Genomic DNA, 25,867 nt, shown 5'->3' on the forward strand with positions numbered 1-25,867 from the left:
TACTACAGCAGTAGGTATGTAGTACAGCGTGAGCCTAGCTAGACGAAACTGTCAGCCTCTTTGGCGCCAGGAAATCTGTCATGAGCATTTGCGGTGACATTGGTGGAACAGTGCATTCGTGTTGTGTAAGCTGACTATACCTCCTATACTTTGATAGTATTATCCCGCACATATCAGGTTGAACCTCTAATACAAGGTCTATTACGTACATAATAGTACTTTATTCTTGAACGCCATTAATGGTTTCTCACCATCAAATTTCCAACCTCCCGGGCGGCAGCACAGCCCAAGCACCACTGCACGGGCACTTGCGTAGCTGAGCGGTCATGAATGTTAGCCCCGGTCCCCTTCCCGCTATCTCTTCCATCACCGCCGTGCACCTCGTACATCTCTTCCACTGGTGACCCGGCCCCATCTTAAGCTTGGCCTTTGAAAAGGCGTCCAGTTGAGATGTCTTAATCCCCTTGATCTCCGTCTGGTCATCCTGAACGTTGAGCACCGATAAATTCTCAAAGAATAGTTTAGCCGGGTCCGTCGCTCTGCGAAAAGCATGCAAGTCCGCGCCAAAGAACTTCCTGAGCACCGGCAGGAATGTCACAGGTGGTGCCGTCGCCATCAGCATCTGGGTCTCCAGTTGGGACCTCCAGATCTTGACAGCCTCATCCTCCTCCTTCCCCTGCGGCGGGTTTGGTTTGCTCCTGATCATCTTGGGGAGAGAAGCGTCGTATGCGTGGTTAATAGCCGCGCCGAGTGTATTCACCAGCTTCTCGAAATCATTGACCTTGACAATTCCTGAACTGCTGGCTCGTTGGAGATTCTGGTAGGCCTCCCGCAGATGAGGATTCACGGGTTTCGCCGTCGCATTTGGGTCGGTCGCCGCCGACTGCCTTCTGTAGAAGTCCACCGTTTTATTTCCCATCACTTCTATGTGAGCCACTCTGCGGCACAGGGCACTGAGGAAGCACCGGCTGCTAGAACATAAAACAAGATGGAGGGCGACGTCGTTTCTCTTCTCCAGATACGATCCTAGTTCATTAGCCCGCTCTGGTGTCAGCCGGTGGAGAAACTCTTCATCGTTCATCAGTTCGAACAAAGAGTCCGTGAGCCAGGCGACAAGGCCCAGACTCCATCTAACCACATTGGCTAGGGTGTCAACCACCTCTGTACTCAAGATTAGGGGAGTGCCGAACAAGATGGAGCCTTGACGACTCACCATAATCATCCAAGGGGTTCCTCCTGCCGCCCACACTGAACTGCGCATTCATGGCCACGGTTATGTTGAAAGCCGCTGATCGGATAGCCGCCAAAAGCTGTGCAAATGCGCTCTGGAAACTCCGGGGTCGCGAGTCGCCTTTAAAACCCAAGCTCATCAGAATAGCCAGGCATGAAGGCAGATGTTGATTCTTGAGGAGAGCGTCATGGGAAGGGTCCACAACGTAGTCGATTTGGATTGCAAGGATCCGGACCAGCTCGCTGACCCAATCCTGCATGAACCCTAGTGACAATTAGTCCGCAGAGGTCACAAAAAAAGGAGGGTAAACTTTGCTTACTTGGCTTCGAGGCAATAGGTCGAACAATCGCCAAAATATCGTCGAAGCTGTTCTGATGTTTGATAGCAGTTGCCGTCGTAACTGTCAGTCCCGCTATGGTTGCGGCATACTGCTCTGGTTACTGTTAGTCTGCCATGTGAACCTCGACAGAGGCATCGACCAACGTACCATCTTTCATGGAGTCGCCAATGTCGGGATCGGGGTAGTATAGCTTGCTCCATTTCAGCTTGCCATTGTCGCTTAGGTGAACCATGGAACAAAATGTTGGCGAAAAAGCAATTTGTTGACCTGTCCTAGTTAGTTTTGTCTGTTTACGCTTGCAACAGCATCAAGAAATTGCAAACATCACATACTTTGGCAGTCATCGGGGAATACCCAGCCAACCTGTCGCAGGTTGAGCACAGAGGCCAGTTCACGCTCCGTGTAGAGTTCGTTAAAAGAGAACCTGTCTCGATACTGTATGCTCCCATCTGAAAAACTGATGATGACGACCTTGCCAAAGTGGGCGGACTGGAGCCCAACGATGCACTTGTCGATAACGATAGGATCCAAGGGCCGCATGTGAATCGCTGTAGAGGGTTCGGACGAGATGCTGTTCCTTCGATTACCCAGCTGCTCAACAGCCGCCTGCACATTATGTCGCTGCTCCACTGCTTCCCATCTATCAATGATGCTCTGGGTCGCCGGGCCAGAATCATTGTTGGAAGTCCGGGACCGCACGGAAACAACCATGGGCGGAACCGTGTCCTTGCCGGCGTTGTCCAAAATGGAGGGTAGGGTCAGAAGATGAGACACCTCCGGCATTGATACGTCCGCCGCTAAACCATCTATCCAACTCGTCGTCGCCAAGTGTTTCTCTAAGAGTGCTACCGTGAAGCGAGTGTTCTGGGGGCCGGTTTTCCCTGGTTGCGCGCCCCATTGGATGTCAATTTTTAGAAATTTTAGCTGTCGTGATGAGGTAACAAGAGCCAGTATCAAGTGCTCTAGGATGGATTAGCAGGCTGTGTTTGGCCAAGGCAGAAGAACCAATGTGCGTACTCTTTTCAGCAGCAAAAGCAGCGTGTGTGATGAGCTCATCGGTCATGCCCATGCTTTCCAATTCGAGTCTCGTCTCCTCCGGGCGATTATTTGCCTGCATCCAAAACATCTTGAGCATCCCCCCCGTGGTAACTGTCAGAAGGGCACTCCTCCCCAGCTGAGGGTGTGACGGCGATTCAGCGTGTACAAACGAGCTGTCGTACTGGTAACCCCCTCGTTCTGTTTTGTTAGCAGGGCCGTACATAACGTTGTAGCTCTGCCGTGTGGTCTTTTCCGCGGAGTTGCTGGGGGCAATGTTGGCCGCGAGCCAGTGGCAGCCCGCAACGGCATGCGTATCATCAACTACATCGGAATCTGGCTTCTTGACGATGTAGGGATGGTTGACGCCGGTGGAGAATATTAGCAACGCAACCCTGCCGGTGCTGTCAAAGACGGCCAGCTCGGGGTTGTTGGTCTCTGCCCACTCCAGGTGGACTAACGGGTCCTCGAGCGTGCCTCTGACCAGAGGGCACGTCGTAGGTTCGCTCAGGTCCCAATCACCATCTTGGGGTTGGCACCGCAGAAAGCGGATCTCGAGTTCCTGGCCATCGGGGGTGATGGAGGCAACTGTGCCGGCCTTGGACCATGCAACGGTTCTAGCACGGGCTGTCAGCATTTCAGATCTTCCTATCTCCGGCCCACTCTCTGAACTAGACATACTTGCAGCATCCTCGGTTGCGAAGCTTGTCCAGCCTGAGGTCGATCTGCCTACCAGGCTGTCGCAGGGGCAGAGCCGCAGTGTCGCCAAAAAGATCGTCCACGTCGCCGACACCATCCAGCGGCATGGGGAGCCCGTTGTCGAGGATGAGAGGCATGTTCTTGGCGGCCATGGAAGCGTCCCGGGCGTTTCGGAGCTCGGTGGCTACTCGCCAAAAGCAGCAGGGCCAGTAATATCCAAATATCCAAAAATCAAAACTTCCAAAGAGCCAGTGGTGCGCCAACAACGCTAAACAGCAAGAAGCCAGCCCCTGGAGACTATCAACATGTCTCAGCAATGGCGCATTGCTCGGGGAAAGCTTTGATGGCGTTCGGGGGAAATTGAAGGTCGCCGTCGGTGTTTATTATGTGGAGGTTAGCGGAGACTCCACAGACCCAAGTTGAGTGAGTGAGAGCCTCAAGAGGTGGAGAGGTGGGAGGTGCAATGCATGCATGTACAGTGTCAGGATAGTTCATTGCACACAGTGTCCTGTAATCGGTAGAACTCCGGCACTGGGTGGCCACCCGTGACATGGAAACCACCACCATCGACACCGTTTACTGGATAGAAGCTCCCCCAATTGCTTCATCACATTCTCACGAGTGGCACTAGTACACCTCTTCAGTGAGGACAAGGACTGACCATCGCATTTGGATTTCTGGCGTGATTGGGATTTATCCCCTGCTCTTGTATTTAACGCTCACTTTTTCGCTGTCCCTCATCTTCTCCAGCGCACACTGCCTCTACCTCTATACCTTGCCTTCGACACCATTTGATCTTGGACAGTGAACCGTACTCTGTCAGCGCGGTGGGCAGAAGAATCGCCCACTCTTTATTTAGTGCACGCCTCCCATACTCGTGGTAGGCCAATTTTGGCGCCAATAGGATCTACACACTCGAATTTGCTTTGCCAAAGGTATGTTGAGTCGAGTGTCAAGGGTGACGGTTTCAATGATGAAGCGCCTCGTCCACATGTCCGCGCACCCACTACGGCCGCGCAATAGTCACTGGCTGAATTCCAGCCCCAGGGGCTCTGCTCGCCCAGTCTCGACATATTCGAGGCCGAGTACGACCTGGCAACGCCCTGTAGCCTTCCTGACTCTGGGAGTAGTGGTCGGCGCCATCGCTACGGCGGCAACTGTTAGCACGGGTGTGCCAACTTCGAAGCCCTCGACGGCAGAAGCAAGATGGAGCCAGGGCGTGGACCAGGGCCGGCATTTATCACGCAGATCCCGCTACGCAGACAAAGCTGGCATGCTGAAGGTGAGCCGTTGACTTGCATCCCGCATCTAAGTCGTAACTATTAATCCATGCGATCAATATGAAGGCGGCGGAGGAGATTCGCCAAGTCCTTGGCGCAGACGCTGTCAGCGTAGACCAGGACGACCTGGATGATCATGGATACTCGGAATGGTCAACCTCGAATACGGATGCGAGGCCCGTGGCAATCGTGCGGCCATTGTCCACGGATCAGGTGTCTGCCATCGCTAGAATCTGTACCAGACACAAGGTACCCATGGTCCCTTATGGGGCCGGCTCCAGTGTCGAGGGAAACTTTAGCTCGCCTTGTTCCGGGATCTGCATCGACGTATCAGCCATGGACAAGATTGTTGCGTTCCACCCCGAGGACATGGACGTCGTCGTGCAGGCCGGCGTAAACTGGACAACCCTTAATCAAGAGATCAAGGACAGCGGCCTATTTCTGCCCCTAGATCCTAGCCCTACTGCGCTCATCGGCGGCATGATATCGACCAACTGTTCCGGAACCAATGCGCTGAGGTATGGGACCATGAAAGACTACGTCGTAAACCTGACCGTGGTCCTCGCAGATGGGTCCGTTATCAAGACGAGACATCGTCCGAGGAAGACGTCGGCCGGCTACAACCTCAACGCGCTCTTTGCGGGGACCGAGGGTACCTTGGGGATCGTGACCGAGGCGACGCTGAAGCTCGTCATTATCCCAGATCACTTCAGCGTTGCGACGGCCACGTTTCCGAGTGTCAAGAGTGCTGCAGATGCCGCGTCAAAGATGATTCGCAAGGGGGTGCCACTGGCTGCCTTGGAACTCATGGATGATGTGCAGATGAAGGTGGTCAACCAGAGCGGCGGCGCAGGTGGCCGGATGTGGGAAGAACGGGCTACGCTGTTCCTGAAGTAAGCTCACTGGATGCTTAGCCTTTTCTGTCCCCGAGGAGGGCCACTGATCAGTGATGCAGATTCTCTGGCACGGAAAGCTCAGTCAAGGATAACGTTCTGTCGGCCCGCCAAGTAGCCCAATCTTGTCAATGCCAGAGTTTCGAATCTGCCCAAAGCGAGGCCGACATGGAAGCTCTGTGGTCTGCAAGAAAACAGGCCCTCTGGGCTTCGCTTGCAGTTCGACCCGAAGGGACTGAGATATGGTCAACTGACGTTGCGGTACCAATCTCACGCATGGCCGACCTGATCAGTATGTTTCACTACCTATTCTAACCCCCCACCGCGGCTCAATATGTTTGTAGAGGTATCACAGGAGAGGGCCGAGAAGCTAGGTCTCTTCACAAGTGTGCTGGGGCATGTGGGCGACGGTAATTTCCATCAGATGGTCATGTACAACCCCGATGATGCCGAGCAGAAAAAGTCTGTCGAGGAGTGTGTAAATGCCATGATGGTCGACGCCATACAGATGGAGGGGACAGTCTCGGTAAGTGTCTAAGATGTCATCTGGGGTTCCTTAGTCGCGGTATTGCTTATACCATACCTTCCAGGGCGAGCACGGCATCGGCTTGGGCAAAAAGGTCAGTTGCCAATCCGATAGCCTCAAAGAAAGCTCGTCTAATTCGTTACATAGGATTGCCTATTGAAGGAGCTAGGCCCTGCCACCATCGGGGTTATGAAAGCGTTGAAAGATACGCTGGACCCTCTGTGAGTAGTTGCCATAATACCTAACAGCAGAGCGAGGGAGGGCTAACATTTTTCCAGATGGCTGTTGAACCCCGGCAAAGTCTTTGACGAGAAGTAGACGGGAGTCATGCTACACCGAAGGCACTCCACCCAATCGCAGGAGCTGCCGATAGCGATGAGTGTGTGACGGATGGTGTGACTGAACGGCTGTCGTCAACGGTGACGTTGTTTTACAAAGGGACTCAACAGAGAACGTCCGAGTAGAGTACGTAACCTAATACTAGTGCTATTATGCTTAAACCTGCGGCGGCCTGCCTAAGCGCCGATACCTTCCGAGACAACCAAATGCCGTACTGTCACCATCGCTGAAAGCTGGCTGCCGTCTCGAGCCTAGCATGGTTTTAAAGAACCTATGACTTGCCTCCCTTGGGCAGCTCCCCGCTTTAAAGATGCTTGGTCCCCTTGGGGTAGGTGGCAGTGGCATGTGAGTTGTGCTGTCGTGTGTTGCAGATGTTTCCCCCTCTCCTCTAGATTCCTTGCTGAGGCCAATGTCGGTCCTCCCTTGCCTGCCGATCACACCTCAAAACTGACTCGATCTGAGCTTGGAGAGGCTCTGGAGCTTCCAGAAACCATGGCGACCGCCTCAGCACTGGGACCTTTGCCGAGGGGCCATCTCCTAATCGGGCAGCTCCTGGTCTTGCGATCGGCGTCACGCAGACCCCGCGGCCACTCAAGCATCGCTGATGCTACCTTGTATAAACGCATTTCATAAAACATCAATGCCTGCCTGCCCTGGGGCGTTGGACATTCTTATATTACAGTCCTTGCCGCCTGCCGTCAACAGGCTTTTCCTTCACCTGCACCTCACAACACACTCAACTCACCGACCGTCATCATGTCTTTCAAGATCGCCGTTGCCGCTCTGGCGGCGAGCGCCCAGCTCTCCATGGCCTATGTGAAGCCCACTGCCCCTGCTGAGGGCATGCGCCTGATCAAGACCTCCGAGGAGGACCCCGGAACGTGGGTGACCAAGGATGAGATCTACAAGATGTTCCGTACCAGGAAGCAGAACACCGGCTTCGTCGACATCACCAACATTGTGGACGAGGATGTTCTGCAGGCTCTCTCTACCAAGGCCCGCAGCCATGTCAACGCCGTCGAGTACCCTACCGAGCTGAGCCACGTCGAGGAGGCCAACGAGCTCATCGCGACCGCCAGCACTGAGGGGCCCAAGGCCTGGCTGGACCAGCTCGCCTCGTAAGCACTCCCCTAAACCAGCAGTGCAGCAGCAGCATCGGTACACCATGGTACTACTAGCAGTGCTGACAACCCCCCAGGTACAACAACCGCCACTGCGAGTCCGAGACTGGTGTCGAGGCCGCCGAGTGGATCTACTCCAAGGCCCAGGAGTTTGCCTCCAACAGCACTGGCATCACTGTCGAGAAGTTCTCTCACTCCGACTTTGACCAGCCCTCCGTGATTGTCCGCATTGCCGGCGAGAGCGATGAGCTCGGTGGGCGACCCCAGCCATGTTTAATTATATCTTTGGCCCTTGGCCGTGTGTGCACATTTACTGACTGCGGTCCTCTGTAGTCATGATCGGTGCCCACCTGGACTCCACCAGCGGCCAGCCTTCTTCCAAGGCCCCTGGCGCTGATGACAACGCCAGCGGCAGCGTCGTTGTCCTCGAGGCCCTCCGTGTCATCACCGCGGCCGGCTTCACCCCCCAGAACACCCTCGAGTTCCACTGGTACGCCGGTGAGGAGATCGGTCTGGTCGGCTCCGCCGACGTCTTCGCCGACTACAAGTCTCAGGGCAAGACGGTCCTCTCCTACGTCAACCAGGACATGACGGGCTACTCCCCCAGCGGCACCCCCTGCGTCATCACCGACAACGCCGACGCCGGCCTCAGCGAATACGTCACTCTGCTCGTCACCGAGTTCACTGGCCAGGCGCCCAACACCGACGTCTGCGGCTACGGATGCTCCGACCACGCCTCGGCTAACGCCAACGGCTTCCGTAAGTTTTGGACCACTGGGAGGGTGGATTTTGTGTATAAAAAAGACCAGACGTATACTGACACTGGAGAATAGCTGCTGCCTTCCTCTTTGAGGATTTCTTTGACGAGAGCAGCCCGTACGTTCACACTCCCAACGACGTGAGTCTTTTCCCACCATCGAGATAGTATGTCGCCAGTTTCATGTACTAACTTGTATACCAGACTCCCGATACCATCATGTGGGATGCCGTTGAGCGCCACGTCAAGTTCTCTGTCGGATACTTGGTTGAGGCCTCCTACCTCTAAGCTTCTCGCTAAGGAGCTGTTATATAGAAAGTAGGGGCATCTTAGTAGCTGTGACGAAATGCAAGATGAATGATGAATTGACGAAGCAAGTTGAAGTGAAAATTTACCGGCGACAATGTGGTACTATGTACGGATAGTTCATATGATTTGAGCAAATGCCCTACCATGGTAATACATGGGCGGCACTGGTCCACGAGCAGCCGCACCATTGTCAGAAGTCTGAAGTCTGACACCCCCAACTTGAGCCCCATTACAAGTGGCTTGTGGCCAGAAGAAACGAGAAGGATTGTACGAGTAGTACTACTATCTAGATGACGGCCCCATGCAAGTTTCAGTTCTCATGCAAGTTCCCCACGAACGAGGCGCACGCAATGGTCTCTGAAGGTGCGGGCCGCGTCTGACAATGTCTCCAATGCTATTATTTGTAGTATGGCCGTGAATGACTCGTTCTCAAATGCAAATCCGGATACGCGAAGGCACCGACTGACTCTGTCCGTTGGCCCGTTGGACGTGCTGCCTGAGGAGGCTCACTCACGGTTCACCTTGAGCCTCGTGCTGGACTAGACGGAACGGCCCTCTAACCCTGATGAGACGGAGGCGCCCTTTTCAAATCAGGGTACGTAGTACTCGTAGCGCTCCACAGTCCTCATGGCCGCGAAACGGTTAGGAAAAAAAGCGAGACACCAAAATTTCCACATCATGATGATGCGTACGGAGTACACGCTCGTATGTTAGCGTGTACGTACGTACGAGTATACTCATATACTCGTACCTGCTCGTGGTCGTGTGCGTATTAATGGGATGTTTAATAGTTCCGATGGTATGCATCTATATACACATAGTAGTACTACAGAGTAAGTATGATCGAATAATGCTGTATTCGTGTACTGCTATCCTGTTTATACTACTAGCAGTACTAGGTAGGCTACGAGTATTTTGCGTAGTACTAGTAGTGTCTGGCTTTTTTGGTGGCCACTTGGCCCCGTACCTCCTCAGGGTGCTTGTCATGAAAATTTCAACTTGGTACAAGACAGCTGATCGGCGACAATGTTGGTATTCGCCACGGATCGACATAACGCGTCCAAAAAAACTTATCAACACCTGGCTGGCGTTGTCAATCGTACCAAGCAATATCGATGGATACATACGGAGTATCCGTACAGCGGTCTGGGCCCTGGTCTCTGGGGGAACTAGAGGCTCCATCGGGTCCATCTCATCGCGGCCCCGGCCCCACACAACACATGGGATCAAGGTCGCTGCTGCTGTTGCGACAGCACCGCTATTATGATGATATTACGCCTTCCTCGGAGAAGAGTTACGCCTTCCTGCGTGTTATGTCGAGTGTGGTCCTTGTCGCCATCATTCTTTCCTTCCACGTCCAAGATAGTACGAGGACCAGTACACAGGGACAGGCAGGCAAGGTACGGATGCCTTCCACAGGTGTGAATATGGACGCCATTGGTGGTCTGGCCCTCATCTCCGTCTCATCAAACAGCGCGTCATCTTCATCTCGCATCCACTTTGCGCACGGCACATCACCCACGATGCCGGTCTCGAGTCTCAACCCCCAACATCGCCATTACGTAGGCCTAATAATACCACCCGCTCCCGCATCAAACCGAGCTCCATCTCCAGACTCCAGGAGTCCAGGGTCCGGTTCAGTTATTTATTGTTAAGAGATATTGAACCTGTAACAACAGCGACGTCATGAGTGCCTATGTGAGATATAATAGTAGGTACGTCCCACAATCTCGACGCCCCGCCCTTGCCGCAATTGTCGAGACAAGGTTGCAAGAATTCAAGACTGCCCCTTACTATATTACTACATAGTAATTAAGGTTACTAAGTAGTATTCTTAGCGAGCTAATGTATATTCAAGAAACATGCATACATTGGTCTCTCCCGCCAAGATACCACAATCATCTTTTGTCTACGGATAGACCATGCCCCGATCGATAACTTTGGGGCAAAAGGAAGCAAACGGTATGGAAGGACACAGCTGCTAGGCATGGCATCGATGTTACCTTGCCCACCATCGCGACAACAAAGTAACCGAGTCGTTTTGTCTCGGTTTCCAGGGACTGGAGCTCCTTCTGAGCTCGTTTTGCTGGAATTTGTCTCAGAAATTACCTGGCATTGCCCCCTCTATGATGGAAGATCGAACGCTCTTCGTATCAGGACGTTGCCCCAATGATCCGATCCGGCGTGGCTCATCATCGTCCGCAAAGCCATGTGCGAGGGCAACTGCCAACTGGCATGCACGGAGGCGCTTCCTCATGTCATGACCCTGGACTTTGAGGTGTTTGGGTGCGTGATTCGACAGCTGGACAGGCATAGCGCGTGAGCCCAGGTCGGTTCCCCCGCCTGTTTGGTCCATCAACTTCCCTGTCACCCAATATCATGGGTTAACCTGCAGTCGACGACGCCTTGTATTGGCTGGGAGCCTGGGACTCCTCTGCCAAAGTCGATCCCCAGTCCAGTCAGACGGACAGAAAACGGTCACCAAATCCACCAAATTCGCCAACACAACTCCCAGCCAACCACATCCAAGCATTCCGGAGCTCAGAGTGGTCCCTGAAAGCAGATGAACCCCCATCACGCCGCGAACTTGTGGCCCAGTCTCACTAAGCGGCCTGTGAACTAACCACTGCTTCCAAAGCTGTCATTTACCATTCTTCCCAGAATGGCTTGGCGGGTAGCGGGAATCAGAGCTTTGGGACTCTGGGAGGCCTGAGCAGTGATTGCCTGCCTCCTGAGAGGTTGAAGATCACCTTTCCACCCAGCCGTACACAACCCTGCAAGGTAGTGGAGAGCTAGTCCACACCCCTACCCTCCCCCTGCCGGGGCGCTTCCCCTTCGTTCCTGCATCGAGACATGTCCATTCCCTTTAGTCTTGGTCCCCCGGGCACCGGAGTCTGCTGGTGTCTTAGGATGGAGAGCACCTCTTTTTTATCTTCCTCCTCCCCGTCCAGGACCCTTTTTACCATTCCAGGCCTCCTGCTCCTCGGCCAATTCCCCGGGTCTGGTATTGCTCTACGAATAGTATCCGGTACTTTTCAAAGCTTGAAAGACTGCGCCCGGTACAAGCTCTTGGCGTTTCCAGCTCCTCTAATACCTCAAATTCCCCATCAGTCAACAATTTCGTCTCTCTGCCCAGGCGCACCGCGACAGCTACTCCTATTTCTTCGAACGGCAACAAAATACAACGAGCCATCCCAAGAGCGGGCGAGCCTCGCCACGCGCTTCCCGATCGCATCGATACTTTCGTTCCAGCTTGACGGACACAAATTTCTGTTCTGAGCTCGCGGACAAGATCAAGCGCCGTCATCTGTTTGAAGACGAGTAGTTCCCGACGATACGACCACACACGCCGTGCTTCCCATGCCACTGATGAGGCCTTCTTGAAGCTACAATCAAGACCCTACGCCAGCACACCAGAACCATGCTATCCCGCGGAGAACACGGAGCCAACGGGGGCACGGACACATTCTACGATAGTTTTCGGTGGATGGAACAGAATGATGGCCCTGATCTGCGACTGGGTTTTGGTGATTTCCAACACAATTACCAAGAACAGGCTCCTTTGCCGAAACCCCAACACGTATCCTACCGTCCGTCCTTCCGCCGACACCTCTCAATAAGCAAGAAGACATTCTCACGCCCTTCGTCCATGGCGGGCCCGAGTCGACCAGGAACCAAGGATACTGTTACCGCTCCGTCTCTACGCTCAACACCTAGCCCTGTTCCCGGGAGCCAGAACGATCATGTGCGCAGGAAATCCAAGGCGCTTTCCTTGATATCTCTAAATAAGCTCGCGGCTCGCCAGCCCTCCATGACCATTGATCCCGCTGCGGCCCACTACCAAGATCCCGGAACCCGAACGACGCTCCGCGAGTACGTTGCATCACCCCAAAAATTCGACGAAGCTCTCGAGTACGGCTTTCCATCACTAGGAGAGGTGGAGGAAAATGATCACTCGGAATTGAAGCATGTGCCGCCCACTTTCCTTGACGACGACAAATCATCGACCCACAGCACAGTCAGTGATTGCGACTCCCCCAAAACACCCCCGATATTAGAAAAGCCCAGGGCGATTCAGTCAACACGAACCTGTACGGACCCAATTACGTCCTCGCAAGTGAGGTGCTCGTCAACATCGACCAATCCTCGAGAAATGACATTGCGAATGACCCTTACACGACCTGACCTTCGGGCTCACGAGGACCATTTATACGGGTGGAATAGCAGTGTCCCCGTGCGCCAAGCCAACATGCGAGACGAACCCCTCACTCCTGCTCTATCTGAGAAGGAGACCATGGAGAAACACTTTGCCGCCCTTGATCAGGAAAATATGGACACACATAATGATGATGGTGTTGTGAGGCGCTTCTGGAAGCGTGTCCGGCGCAGCTGAGAAGAAGAATCGATATCCTTATACCTACTCCATTTTACACCACACCTCTCACAACATTCTTTTCCGCGCATTCACGACTTGAACTAGCCGGCTGTTATCCCTTTTATTCACAATACCCCTGTCTTATCGATATAAGCTTCTTTACCGCCCCATCCATCGTTATCACCAAGAGAGACGTCGTCGCTCATTCATTTGCAAGGAGTTTTCACGGAGTTCATATCATCACGTTCATTTGTCGCAAGGGAGGAGTTGGAATACCGCATCTATTGGGAGTTGCGTTGGGGAGCAACCCTCTCGGGATGGAGCATTTATGTCTGCTTTTATTAGTTGCTTTGGTACATTCTTGACAAGCCTTTTGTGAATACAACAGCGTCACAATGACTCTGACTTTTTTTTTTGGATCTGTCTCAACCTGTCTAGTTGACCCTTACCAGTGAATTGTCCCACTCCAGATCTAATTTGTTGATTACAACTCGTCTTGTGGTTCTCAAGTGCCATGCTGCCCTCTCTCTCCGAACAAGACACATGGTCACCCCACATCTCTGCGAACACGTTTCTCTATACATATAGGAGATCTCGGGGCTACTGGAGAGAAAGTTGTCAAAATACACTGCCATCAGTTGATCAGTCCGGTGACAGCGGCGATCTCGGCATCGTGCATGCATGTATGTATGTTGTGTAAGTGAGCAACATAGACAGATCACCCTGGGGTGGTACAACATGCCATGGTTAAAGTGACGCGGGTGTAGCTGACATCCAACAGAGTCGGGAACACGAGAACGAGGGACGCGCGAGGCTTGAGTGGGGTCCAGGTAACCGTTTATATAACCCTTATCAAATACAACTAGGTACTAATCGCCATGCCATACCACATCCCAACGCTCGCTCATCCAGGCACCACGATCAGTGGGCCCCCCGTGTCTAGTTATTATGTAGAAATGCTGTTTCCAAGGAGGTGGCTAGAGAATGCCGCTCGTCAACTTTTTACACTCGTCATGCCATATATCCAAATATCGTGAGTCTCATCGGCTGGGCGCCACGCACGTTGGGTGCCACGCCGTGAGCTCAGGCCTCATCGTCGCTGTCCTCGCCCAGCAGCTCACCTTCATCGTCATCCACCATGGAGTAGTCGCCTCTTCCCCTAGCAAAGCTGTCCCGCGTGGTGAACCTGCGCGGTCCGCTCGAGAACCAACTACGGTCACGCGACCCAACTCTCTCGTACGCGCCCTGCGCCGTTCGCCAGAGGCTGCTGAGCAGGAGCGGGATCGAGGCCGCCACGGCCGCAACGGCTGACACGGCGATGACGGGATACTTGACCCAGGGCCGGTCACTGTCAAAGGAGGACGTTGAGTTGTCCCCAAGGCGGATCTGGCCAAACTTGCCACTCCAGTTGCGGTACACGTACCAGCCAATAGCGCTAGCGAGGCCAAAGGGAATGAGAACGGCGAAGAAGATGGCGACGCCGGAAGCGCGGTGCTTCTTCTCAAACTCTTCCTCGTAGCCTGCGCAAGGGTGCTCGGTGGAGGTCTTGTCAAGCTCGTTGCCGCCCTTGCACGTGGACAGGGGGACCTTTCGATAACCCGTAGGCTCGAACCAGGACGTCGCATTCTCGTTCCGGGCGCACCACTCTTTTCCAGACAGTGGCTCATAGCCTGGAACCAGCGAACATTGACCGTGGTTGTCAAGTTCATAGTTGTAAGCGCTACACCTGGATTTTAGTCATGATCAAAGCGGAGACAAAAGGGAGGATGACGCACCATTCGTAATCCTGGCGAGTGCAGGGGCAGTCTGAGTACTCATGAAGGCGCTTGAGGTTCTGCTCATTGTAGCACTTGCTGTCGGGCTTCTTCCGCAGGTATTTGGCAACATGGCCAAAGAGGCAGTCATTATCTTGGAGAGGGTGTTTCGGAGACCAAAGGTAGTAGTCAGAATCGTTGCCATCTGTCCACTCGCAGGGTCGGTCCGCGAGCCCAGTAAAGTCAAGGTTTGCTGTGAAGAACTTATTGTCGCCAGTCGCAGCCCAGATCAAGAAGTTGCGGGAGGCCCCCGTCTTCACAGTCGTGATGTCGTATACAGTCACCTCATTCTTGGCGAACTGGTAGTCGCTCCAAGTCCGCCCCTCATCCACAGAATAGGAGATGGATTTGGTCTTTACGGGGTTCTTGGGGGTCGCCCGCTGGACCAGGACGATGATAGATCCTTGATCGCCGTACTGCCATGTCCAGTGGCCCTTCTTGGCATTCTTCCACGTAACGCCCCCGTCGAGTGACATGAAGGTGTCGGCGTCTTCAATGCCTCCCAGGTTCGACCCAACGTTGCCAACGGCAAAAATGAGCCCTACGGCTGTGGCGGCAGCAAACGTCTTTTTCTCGTCGTCTCTTTCTGTGTAGTGATGGATGTGCAGCGCGCAGGAATTGTCGCCTGTAGAGGAGCTACATCCGTAAGACTTGCCGTCCACATCTTTGCTAGGCGGTGCGAGGTAGCTCCATTCGTTGCCATCATTGTGCGAGATTTTGGTTTGAAGCTCCTTCTTCTTGTCATTCTTGCCGGTATTGGTGACAACGTTGATAAGAGTCACGCCCTCAATCCCGGGGACCTTTTCAAAATCGACAAGCATCCTCTCATCGCAGTTGACCTTGGATGCACTCAGCACGTACGATGTTCCATTGGAGTTGCTCTTGATGATGGAGCCATATTGAAGATCCGAACTTTCCCCCGTCGAGACGAACAAGTTAACAGCGTGCGTTGAACTGTCCAAGACGGTATACTGGCTACTATTGTGGCCATCCTGGAAGTTATAGGGGAAGTGAGCCTGGTCGAATAGCTTCCCATCCAGGCTAGCATAGGCACGCAGTTCTTTGGTCTCCTCACTTGTCCCGGCCAGCAGGATGAACTCGCTCATTGTCACAAACCCGGTCACCTCGCCCTTGAACTCGGATCGATCTTCCAAAAAGAAGTCATCGCTCGTCACTAGTGTCCACTCCGCTTCGTTGCTCTCCTTTTCTCTGGCCTGGCAGATAACCTGTTTGTGCGATCGGAACTTGTACGCCGAGTGCCCTGTGAACTTGCATTTACCGACGTAGCGGTACATGGTATCCCAGCGGTCGCCACGGTCAGTGGAGATGAAGGCATCCAAGCGACATGCGTCATTGCCTGCTACGCCATCGCACTGCTTCCCGATCCAGATTAACCAGTCCTTGTTATCCGGGTGAAAGGCGAGAGGGGCTACTTCGCCAGGGACCGTGGGAGCCTCAAAGGCGTGGAAGGACCGGCCTCGATCGATGGTGTAGATGACTTTCTTATCCTTGGTGGTGAAGAAGACAACATCGTTCAAGTGCTCGTGTGGGAAGATTCCTGTGATATCTTCATCCTCAAGGATGCGCTTCCAGTCCTTGCCGTGATCCCTCGTAAGCCAGATCTTATTGTCGACTCTGGCGATGATAGACTCGTCGTCCCCCGCGCTCGACCCACCCCTATCGAGGTAATAGCTCCTGAACCCGCCGGGCTTGGTACCTTCGAGAAAGACTACCTTGGAGGAAACCTCGCCGCTGCCTGGGCCGGTGGGGGGTGAGACCGCATCAGAGCACTTTCGCTCAACCAGCTCATCTTTTTGCTTCCCGTCACCCCTCTTGCAGGTGTTTCCAGGAATGAGCCTCCAGCCTGACGAGCCCATGAACGTGGCTTCAGGGTCATCTTTGCATGAGCCCTCGGGCCTCGCAATCGGCCCAACTTTCCTGCATTCTGAGCGGTCGTCGGGATTCCGTTGGAAGTTGTAGTCGCATTCAAAGTCTTCGTCTGAACACTCGCAATCTTCAATTTCCGGGACTGGATCCTTGAACTCGTTCTTGATGAAGCAGTCCGCAGCCTTCTCCCGCCGGCTATACGTCTGCCTGTGGCCCATAATGCAAGTAGGCTTGCCATCACTGTCAACTCGAGCATGCCAGGACTCCTTGTCCTTGTCCCCGCAGGTGCGCTTGTCTAGTCCGTCAAAATCGACAGCGATGACGTGGAATTCTCTGTCCTTTTCGCCGACAAGGAGGAACTTCAGGCTGGTTGAATCTTGAGTCGTCATGAGGAGGCCTGGCTTGATACTGAGACCATCGGGTAGTTCGACAGACTCCCAATTATCGCCGTGATCTAACGAGTAGAAAAACTCCTTGATATCCTCATCTGAAGAGTCACGGATAGCCATCAGGACGGAGCCAGAGTCTCCAAATTCGTACTTGTGGGGGCCGTCGAGCGCCTTCTTCCAGGTCAACCCGGCGTTGTCGGACACGTAGAGGTTTGAGTCCTTGAATTCACCCAAACTTTGGCCCGTATTTCCATTCCCCATGAGAAGGCCAGGAGCAGGGCTGGAGAAGACCCTCCCAATATTGTCAAGCTCAGTCTGGGAATGCAGATGGATTGTATCGTTGTCGGAGTGAATGTCATCAAACGTCCTGCCGTCATCGAAAGTGATCTTGGATACAATTCTCTTCTCGTCGCCCTTCTTTTCGACATCGGCCCCGTTCTCGACAATATTGACGAGGTAGACGCCTTGAATGCCCGTAATTTTTTCAAAGTCGACATGGCCCAAGTCGTTGCGGTTCGTGTAGGGGATGTTCTCTATGAAGTAGGTGCCGTTGGAGTTGCTGGTGAACAGGACACCCATCGATTGAGAAGGGTTCGACGTCTTGACATCGACCTGGATGCTGTAGTTGGTGCTCTCCAGGACAGTATAGGCATTTTGGTTGATCTGGTGAGAATGGTCGTGGCTGTCGTCAGTGGGGAACATGGCACGATGCCAGTTGAGAGTATCGTCGGAAACATAGAGCGCCATCTCAGAGCTGCCCGGAGACAAGGTGGCGACCAAGACATACTTCTTGACCACGGCCAAATTGGTAACGCCATCCACACCCTTGTTGGAGTCCACGTTGGGTTCGAATTCGTCCACTTGGTCGTCGTCGGTGATGGTGAAGAAGGAGTCAGAAATGCGGAGTCTTTGGTCCTCTTTGTACATGGAGAAGGGATCCATCACGATGCACATGGTCCTCGACTTGTCCTTTTCCTCGTCGCCTGTGGTGAATTCTGGGGACGACTTGGCCCACCAGCAGCCATTGGTAAATGGCCGCAAGTATTCAACGCTCTCGAAGCCATCTGTGGTATACACGGCTTCCTCTTTGCAGAAGATGCCATCGCAGTCTATTCCGTTGAAGATGATGCGCTTGGGGTCGTCGGCATGGAAGACGAGGATCTCGGGCTGGAAAGCACTGGCCATAGTCCCGCTCTTGAACTTGGTCCAGCTCGCGCCGCTATCGTCGGTTTTGTAGTGCTCAATGCCTTCGGTCAGGACAAAAGCTGTTTTTTGTTCGAAGCGATGCATGAGCAGGAGAGACGCTTCGCCCTCGGGTATGTCTTCGACACGCTTCCAGCTGGCGCCCGCATCCTCGGAGCGGTAGATGCAGGCGGCCTGGACATCGTGGAAGACGACGACGTCGCTATCCTCGAAGTAATTGAGGCCGATGGGTGGGTGTTCGAACTTGCTGACGGATACGTTGGGAGTGTCCTTTGCCAGTGCCACTGCCGACCACAGCGTCACGGCCAAGGCCAGCAGCAGGAAGGGCCGCCATGAGGCCGTAGCCTGGCCCCCAAACCTCATCGTGTCGGAGGGATATGACGTTCGGTGACCATGGAGATATAAACACAGTAATTAGTAATGGGGCGACGTGCAGAGTTTGTTGTCGCTAGATACGGCAGCTTCGGTCGGTGGATGGTTGAAGAGGTTCAGGTTGGATAGTCGGCGGTTGTCCAACAAGGCAAGGCGTTCAGCTGGCTGACGCGCGCTGCGTCAGACCCTCCTCCAAGGCTCTGTGGCGCAGACACCCGTCGGTCGCGCCGCCACTTAGCGCTGTCGGCAGCCTGGAAGGGGCCACGTCAGGCAGTTTTGTGGCTTGCGATAGGCCTGAGATAACGAACGCCTCGTGTCTACAGGGTAGCTCATGAAGGACTGCCATGGTCGAAGGAAAGAACAAGTTGAGACGTTGTCATGCCTACCTACTAGTTTTCGTTGGAGTTTCTGAGATTCTGAGATAATAGAGCTTTTTTTAGAGGCATAGGTAAGTACTGGTTAGTACCTTACCTACGGAGTACTTACAGCTACGATATGTGAGCCCCATGCCGAGTTTTGCATTAGTAGTATTATTAAGCTTATGCTCTCACTCATCGTGCCAATCTGCACCCAAAACATGTCTTTCACAACTGGCGCCCAGAAATAGCCAACGACACGCATCTATTCAAAAACGTTGCAACGGCCATGGCGCACTCTCTTCTCATGCGACGTGGAGTTATCTATTCACAGGATGCTGTCTGGGTGGAGGATATTTTTGGAGGCGCGGAGAAAATACCACCTGCAGTTGGACCAACTGGATTCGCTGCAAGATACTGTGTAATTGGGGGATAACCGTAGTGTTTTTCTATGGATGCCTACGGATACCTACTTAGGTAAACATCAAAACCCTCTGGTTGGTACTGTGTATAGCGCTACTGTTCCTGTTATACCGACCGTGTGCTTTATTACTATATCGAGTGCCTGGCGTTGAGGCTTGTACGTATACTGAAGGTACCTATCTGGAGGTAGGGAGTACATAGTAGTACTGTGTACTATTGTAATCTGTATTAAGTTAATTATTATTATTATTATCGCGGCACCATGTCAATCTGGGCTAGGGCGGGCAGCTCGGAGTTCTGGAGCCTTGGTGCTTTACCCAGTTGGTCGAGATGAAACATGGTGGGGCGCAACCCCCGAGCTTGTGCATTGCGCTGCCCCGGAGACCAGATGAGGCATTCATCAATAATAATCAACACATTCACCACTGGACAATGCGATCCCATGTTGGTGTCGCCGGCAATTGACAATGGCATTATCATGCCGTAAGCCGTAAGTACGAATAATACCCTACTCACTTGTCCTGCGGCAGCAATGCGCATCCACTGACAGAGATGCGCCTACTTAGACAAATGTGCCCGCGCGCGTCTGAAGCCACCCACCCGTATTCGTGCCTTGCGCTGGTATTTAGCGTTGGTTCCTGGATGCGCCAATGAACCCCTCCAATGGCCACCACGACGCGTTGCGCCATGGCCCAGTCCATGATCTGGACAGGACTTATTGCAAAGGGCAACATCACAGACTGCCGAGGACGCAGCAGCGCAGCCGTGAAGCCGGGCGTCAGCTGAAGTTATTCATGGATGCCAGCAGCGCATTGGATGGATGGCATAATCACCGTTCACAGCCAGGTCGCAGCAGGGACGGATACTTCGCGTCGAGCCCCCGGTTTCTGGGGCACCCTTTCATTTCCAGGGCTGGACAGGTTGCCCCAGGCGCCCAGACTTCCCAGACCTGTCAGACTTGCCAGGCCAGCCTTCTGGAAGGTCTCGGTCTCAGGACAGTGGACAGTGAACGGTCTCATGGGCCATGGCGCTTCTCCCTGCTGCCCCCCAGGCCGTTAGCTCCCTGCACCTGCCCTTCACCCACGTGCAGGAGCCCGCTGCGGCGCCGCCGTGTTTGTTTTCTGTCCACCTTGCACTTTGTCCTCTTTCCTTGTTTCTCTTCTCTCTCCGATTCCCTCTAACCCTCTCTCCCAAGTCTTCCTGTCCACTCCCTCATCCTTCGCCGTCGCTTCGAACTACACCATAGTCTACTTCCACTTGCGCCTGCGCTGCTCTTACACCTGGCCGAATCGACGACTCTGGAACCCCGCCCTCGTCCGTCCCAGTCGCGCGCCCGCTGCCCGCCATGGCTGCCACTTACAAGCAGTTCCTGGCCTCGCCCAGCTCCTCGCTGCTGGCTGACAAGGTCTCGCTGCACTACGTGACCACCACCATCTCCGTCTCTGGGCCCGCCGAGATCATCAAGCATCTCAACACCGTCCAGAAGCAGGTCAAGAAGAAGAAGCAGGACATTCTCAACGCTGTCGATGGCCAGGTCTCGGCCGCCTTCGAGGTCGATACCACCCTGGAGTTTCTCATCAGCGGCGGCCCTTACCTGCCGGGTCTCGACGACAACTTCATTACCGATCGCGTTGTCTACCTCCCTGTTGTATGTCTCCTTACCAAACATGACCCGGCACGAAGCCAAATCTGGTCATCTCTCCCCCCAAACCAGAACACTGCGCTAACCCAAGCAACCCCGTAGACGCACTTTGTCTCCTTTGCCGAGGATGGAAAGATCTCCCAGATCCGTCTGTCGTGGGACCAGGGGTCGCTGCTCAAGCAGGTCGAAGTCATTGGCAAGACTGGCCGCAACTGGCCCATCAAGGACAGCCAGGAGCAGATTTCCCTGATCCAGTCGTCACTCAAGTCCGGCGGTGCTGGCCCCGCGACTTCAGCCCAAAATCACAAGGAGGTCCTTAATCGGACACGGGGCAGCTCGACAAATGCCCTTCGCGACCCCCATGCCACCCTTCACATGCAGCCGACGAGGGAAGAGATCGAGGGCATCGAGTCCTCCGCCGTCGTGTCCCCGTACGGTGGCAGCAGGCCTAAGCAGCGTGGCTTTACTGATATTCTTGGCGATAACCCCGAGGGGTCCCATTACGAGGACCGTCACGCCATGTCTCCTGTTAAGATTGGCGGAGGCAAGAACTTCCAGCCCATGCGGATCTTTGAGGGCCAGGAGGAGCAGGCTGCCGAAGACGACGCCCCCAAGGGCCGACCCGTCAGCCAGTATATCAAGCCCAACCCCCGGAAATACAACCACTTTGACTTCGCCGACGGCTCCGACCCCAATGATGCCCCCTCAGCTGGCATCTCGCTTGATGAGCGACCCAAGTCAAAGCATGACAGCCAGTGGTCTTTCGATGACTTTGTCACCCCTTCCAAGCCCACTTCCAAGCCCCTGCGAGCCCAGGAAGTACGCCACTGGGACACCGACAAGGAGGCCCTGGGTGATCAGACCCCTGCCCAGGCTCCTGGCAAGGGCCGTCGTGATGCCGAGACGCATTTTGAGCTCCAGGACGATGGTGAGAGGGTCAGCCGACCCGATCGCGGACACCAGAAGGGTGCTATGCACAATGAGGGGCTGGGCCTTTACAAGAACAAGCTGTTTGACCAGGAAGATGCCCAGGCTGACCCCGCGGCTCAGCGCCCGCTTGGAAACATCACGAACCTGAAGGATCGCGGCAAGGACTTTGATGCCCACTGGCTGATGACTGATGAGTCGCCTGCCCACGCTCAGGCTGAGCGCCCGCAGCCTGTTCCCGAAGCCCGCAAGAAGGCTGTCAAGATGATGGATGCCAACTGGTCTTCCTATGACGAGTCGCCCAAGCAGAAGGAGAACACCCGGACGGGCGAGGACCCGAGCGACACGCGCATTCATATTGCCGGCGACGGCATGGGTGGCAAGAAGGGAACCAACAGGAACTGGCTGTACGGAGGCGACGACGAGGAGCTTCCCAAGCCCACCGCCCCCAAGCGATCGACCCTCACCTCCCAGCAGAGGAGCTTCTGGGAGTTTTAGAGGCGAGGTTGGTGGGTCGAGAATGTATTGGTTCTTTTGCGATGGGAAATACCCGGAAGGCGCTGCTGGCTGCTGTTGATGATTATATGTCCGTCCTTATATGTGGCTCATGATTCATGAGACTTGCTGTTCATTGTTTGATTTTCACTTTCTTTCCGTTGAAACTGTACTCGTACAAGTCCCGTTGGTACTAATGACCTGATTCTCTCACTTGCAAGTTGTATCTCTATTCTTTTCTTAGTTTGGTGTCAGCTGGCAGCGTCGCATCGCGGTTGCCATGAATGGCCGGAATGGGTGGATAATGGATATGAATGTGCGAATACAAATGGTCGCTGAGGCAGAAACGGTTGAAAATCAAGATGGAATGGCATTCAAATCGTCAGTCATATTTGTCTAGCAAATTTTCCACCGACCGTGACTATTATCGCTCCCCTGCTGCATCCAAAATGCCAAGTATTCTGGCGCTGGGTAACCCCCATAACGCGCCCCCTTATATAATAGGTACTAATCCAATGAGCGCCAGCCGAGTCCCACGCTGAGAATCGCAAAACAAACGCCGCAAGAGGGTGAAGATCAAAATTCAATGTTCTGCATGAAATAGAAAGACCCCCGCTAGCATATAAACTTGTAGAACTTCTTCCACCGCGGCCAGCCCTCGCGCTCCTCGCGCTCCTGGGCCATGAGTATGGGGACGTTGAAGTCGCGGCGGCCGGTGTCGACGTCCATGTCTCGGATGCGGACGTACGAGGTGTGGTAGAAGGCCTTGTGGGTGATGTAGAAGACGAGGATGATGGGGGCGCCCAAGAATTTGAGGAAGAAGTTGCCGGCGACTTCGGCGCCACTCTGCTTCTCCCAACCGATGGGGAAGGCGCCGACCCAGAATTGGGCAGCGAGGACGAGCACGTTGAGCGTGATGCCGATGTAGGAGCCGAGGACGCCGACCTGGGAGCGGAAGGGGAGCTCGCTGGGGGAGCGGCCGCGGGCGGCCCACGCGCGGCGGAAGCGGATGTGGCAGAGGCAGATGGAGCCCCAGGTAAAGATGGAGGAGAGGCCCGAGATGGCAAGGAGCCAGTCGAGGACTTTGTTCTGGTAGCTGAGGTCGGCGAGGTAGGAGAGGAGGCCGACGGCGGCGGCGACGCCAGTGGCCACGAGGGGACGACCACGGCGGTCGATGTAGCCGAGGATCTTGGGTGCCTGGTTGAGGTTGGCGAGGGCGGCAAGGGTACGGGAGGAGCCAAAGACGGCCGAGTTCCCGACGGACAGGACGGCAATGAGAATAACCGTGTTCATGACCGAAGGGAGGACCTGGATACCGGCCTCCTCAATGGCAATGACAAAGGGCGAAGTGTTGGCATCGGCATCGCTGGTACCCCCGAGAAGTCGGGGGTCGTCGTAGCGGACCAGCAGGCCGACGAGCGTCAGAGCCACAATGTAGAAGATGGTGATGCGCCAGAACACCTGCTTGATGGCGGTGGGGACGGATTTCCTGGGATTGGCCGTCTCGGCAGCGGCGAGGCCGACAAGCTCGGTGCCGGTGAAGGCAAAGGCTGCCGTCACAAAGACGCTACAGAGGCCCTTGAACCCGTCCTTGAAGGCACCAGGATCCTGCCAGAACTCGCCTCCGATGTAGCCTCGTTCGGGAGTGCCCCCGCAGTTGAGGACGATGCCAAGCAGACTGGCTGATGTTAGTGGACATGTCCGAGGCGGCGGCGTGTATCATTTGGGTGTACATACATGAAGCTGATGACGGCAATGACCTTGATGATGGAGAAGATAAACTCTGCTTCGCCGTAGCCTTTGATGCCACACATGTTGATGGTAATGATGGTGACGAGAAATATCGTGACAAAAATGGCTCGGGTCAAATGCTCGTCCCAGTACCCGATGGTCATGGAGGCCGCAATGATCTCGAGTGGGAGCACTACCAGCCATTGCATGGCATAGCTGGGAATCTTGTCAGCACCAAGCCTTCTTTGATCAAGACGTTGCACCAGATTGGGGAAACATACTTCCAACCCATCGCGAAGCCCCACGAGGGATCCAGAAATCGCGTGGCCCAGGAGGAGAAGGAGCCGGCGATGGGGAAAATGACGGCCAGCTCGCCCAGAGCCTGGCAGGTGCAGTAGAGCATGGCGCCGATGATGGAGAAGGCGAGCAATAGAGACGCAGGCCCCCCAGCAGCCAGGGACTTACCAGAGGCTACAAACAGACCAGTGCCTGGGAAAGCAATGTCAGCAAAAAGAGGTCCCCAAGGCTCGGGAGAGGGATTGGCGACGCAGGCCGAAGGCAAAGACGCACCTATCGAGCCTCCAATGGCGATCATCTGCAGATGCCTGCCCTTGAGCTTCCGGGCAAGGGCCGAGTGTGCGTTCTCGAGGGCGGCGAGGCGCAGGTCGTAGTAGTGGGAGCCATCGTGCTCGCGGCCGACGCCGCTCTCGAGCTGGCTGAGGTGGTCGTTGGGGAAGAAGTTGGAGGTGGGCTCGCGCTTGAAGCCGTCGAGGAACTGGCGGAAGCGCTTGGGCGAGAGGATGTCGTCGTAGTCTGGCTCGCGCATGCTGTAGGAGCTGCCGTGTGCGAGGGACTCCTCCTTGAGCTTGAGGGCGCCGAGGGTGTTGAGTTGGATGTCCCGATGGGGGGCCATGGTGGGCGGCGGGGGCGTGTGGGCGTGGGCGTGGGCGTTGGATGTTCCAGTTCGCACGCTAGCTAGAGCGGTGGATGGAATGACGGCAACGCTCTGCACGCCTCGGGGATGCTGCCACGTAGGGCGTCGAGAGCGTCGGATCTGGAACAATCAATGGATGTCGCAGTCGCCCGTAGTGCTACTATGTAGGTATGTAATTGTCGAGTGACGCCCGGATCGAAAAGGTGGTCGATAAGGGTTCAGTCTGCTACCAGCATCGGCTGTCGGCTGGGCTGCATTCCCTGGGAGGCGTGGTCCCCCGAGTCACCCACTGGAACCGACCGTCAGCAGTCGCGCATTGCCGCCACACTCGACTGACAAGGGCCGTTGGTCATTTGAATCAACCAGTCGAGGAGAGGACAACTCGGACGCGGAGCAAAGGAGTTGCATGCTCGGGTGCGGCTATACTACATAAGGAGACCTGAGGAGGAGGGCACAGGGGACTGAGCAACTACTATGTAACTAGACTCAAACGGCTTTGGCAGGGGTCTCATTGAAGTTGGGCGATCAACACTACCTGGAACCCCCTCCCATGTTTCCAACTTCCATGCCAGGCTCTTATCTCCAGGTGGTGCGGCGGGCGGCGGCAAGCGGACTGCACCAGGTTCCCCCTTGGCTCTCGCAGGCCATCCCGCTGGATTCCGCCACATGCTGTGAAGGAACCTTTGCCAGCGACACACACACAACCTTGGTCCTCATTGGCCCCAATGGCTCTGGAGCCTCTGGACGCCGTCAACTCGATACTCGATTGAATCGTCTGGTCTGTCCCGG

The 25,867-nt window shown here is 54.7% G+C and overlaps 7 protein-coding genes across 7 annotated transcripts; 4 read left to right on the forward strand and 3 right to left on the reverse strand.

Annotated features, from left to right (window-relative positions):
• Positions 1-236: 236 nt before the first annotated feature.
• On the reverse strand, positions 237-3,457 carry sin4 (mediator complex, subunit Med16; the record flags this gene model as incomplete). The annotated part of the gene is made up of 8 exons (XM_083190133.1): positions 237-316; positions 388-1,161; positions 1,214-1,495; positions 1,551-1,664; positions 1,719-1,838; positions 1,904-2,368; positions 2,589-3,223; positions 3,288-3,457. 8 exons carry the CDS (start codon positions 3,455-3,457, stop codon positions 237-239), a joined length of 2,640 nt encoding a protein of 879 aa, XP_083053992.1.
• A 1,121-nt stretch (positions 3,458-4,578) lies between these two features.
• Positions 4,579-6,322, forward strand: ACO1O0_000636 (FAD-binding oxidoreductase; the record flags this gene model as incomplete). Its single annotated transcript, XM_083190134.1, has 7 exons — positions 4,579-4,587; positions 4,652-5,478; positions 5,541-5,770; positions 5,823-6,004; positions 6,069-6,098; positions 6,152-6,225; positions 6,283-6,322. 7 exons carry the CDS (start codon positions 4,579-4,581, stop codon positions 6,320-6,322), a joined length of 1,392 nt encoding a protein of 463 aa, XP_083053993.1.
• A 777-nt stretch (positions 6,323-7,099) lies between these two features.
• Positions 7,100-8,509, forward strand: ACO1O0_000637 (uncharacterized protein; the record flags this gene model as incomplete). Its single annotated transcript, XM_083190135.1, has 5 exons — positions 7,100-7,461; positions 7,542-7,717; positions 7,798-8,223; positions 8,298-8,362; positions 8,426-8,509. The coding sequence occupies 5 exons, from the start codon at positions 7,100-7,102 to the stop codon at positions 8,507-8,509; spliced, it is 1,113 nt and encodes a 370-aa protein (XP_083053994.1).
• Positions 8,510-12,179: 3,670 nt separating this feature from the next.
• On the forward strand, positions 12,180-12,715 carry ACO1O0_000638 (uncharacterized protein; the record flags this gene model as incomplete). Its single annotated transcript, XM_083190136.1, has 2 exons — positions 12,180-12,548; positions 12,599-12,715. 2 exons carry the CDS (start codon positions 12,180-12,182, stop codon positions 12,713-12,715), a joined length of 486 nt encoding a protein of 161 aa, XP_083053995.1.
• Positions 12,716-13,988: 1,273 nt separating this feature from the next.
• VPS10 (vacuolar protein sorting/targeting protein 10) lies at positions 13,989-18,561 on the reverse strand (the record flags this gene model as incomplete). Its single annotated transcript, XM_083190137.1, has 2 exons — positions 13,989-14,625; positions 14,681-18,561. The coding sequence occupies 2 exons, from the start codon at positions 18,559-18,561 to the stop codon at positions 13,989-13,991; spliced, it is 4,518 nt and encodes a 1,505-aa protein (XP_083053996.1).
• Positions 18,562-20,694: 2,133 nt separating this feature from the next.
• ACO1O0_000640 (uncharacterized protein) lies at positions 20,695-22,416 on the forward strand (the record flags this gene model as incomplete). Its single annotated transcript, XM_083190138.1, has 2 exons — positions 20,695-20,997; positions 21,094-22,416. The coding sequence occupies 2 exons, from the start codon at positions 20,695-20,697 to the stop codon at positions 22,414-22,416; spliced, it is 1,626 nt and encodes a 541-aa protein (XP_083053997.1).
• Positions 22,417-23,028: 612 nt separating this feature from the next.
• Positions 23,029-25,057, reverse strand: HIP1 (amino acid permease GAP1; the record flags this gene model as incomplete). Its single annotated transcript, XM_083190139.1, has 4 exons — positions 23,029-24,091; positions 24,151-24,360; positions 24,426-24,633; positions 24,715-25,057. 4 exons carry the CDS (start codon positions 25,055-25,057, stop codon positions 23,029-23,031), a joined length of 1,824 nt encoding a protein of 607 aa, XP_083053998.1.
• Between the last annotated feature and the right edge of the window lie 810 nt (positions 25,058-25,867).

This window comes from Amphichorda felina (genome assembly GCF_050947745.1).
Source record: "Amphichorda felina strain 45539 chromosome Unknown scaffold_1, whole genome shotgun sequence".
In the NCBI taxonomy this organism is placed as follows: Eukaryota; Fungi; Ascomycota; class Sordariomycetes; order Hypocreales; family Bionectriaceae; genus Amphichorda; species Amphichorda felina.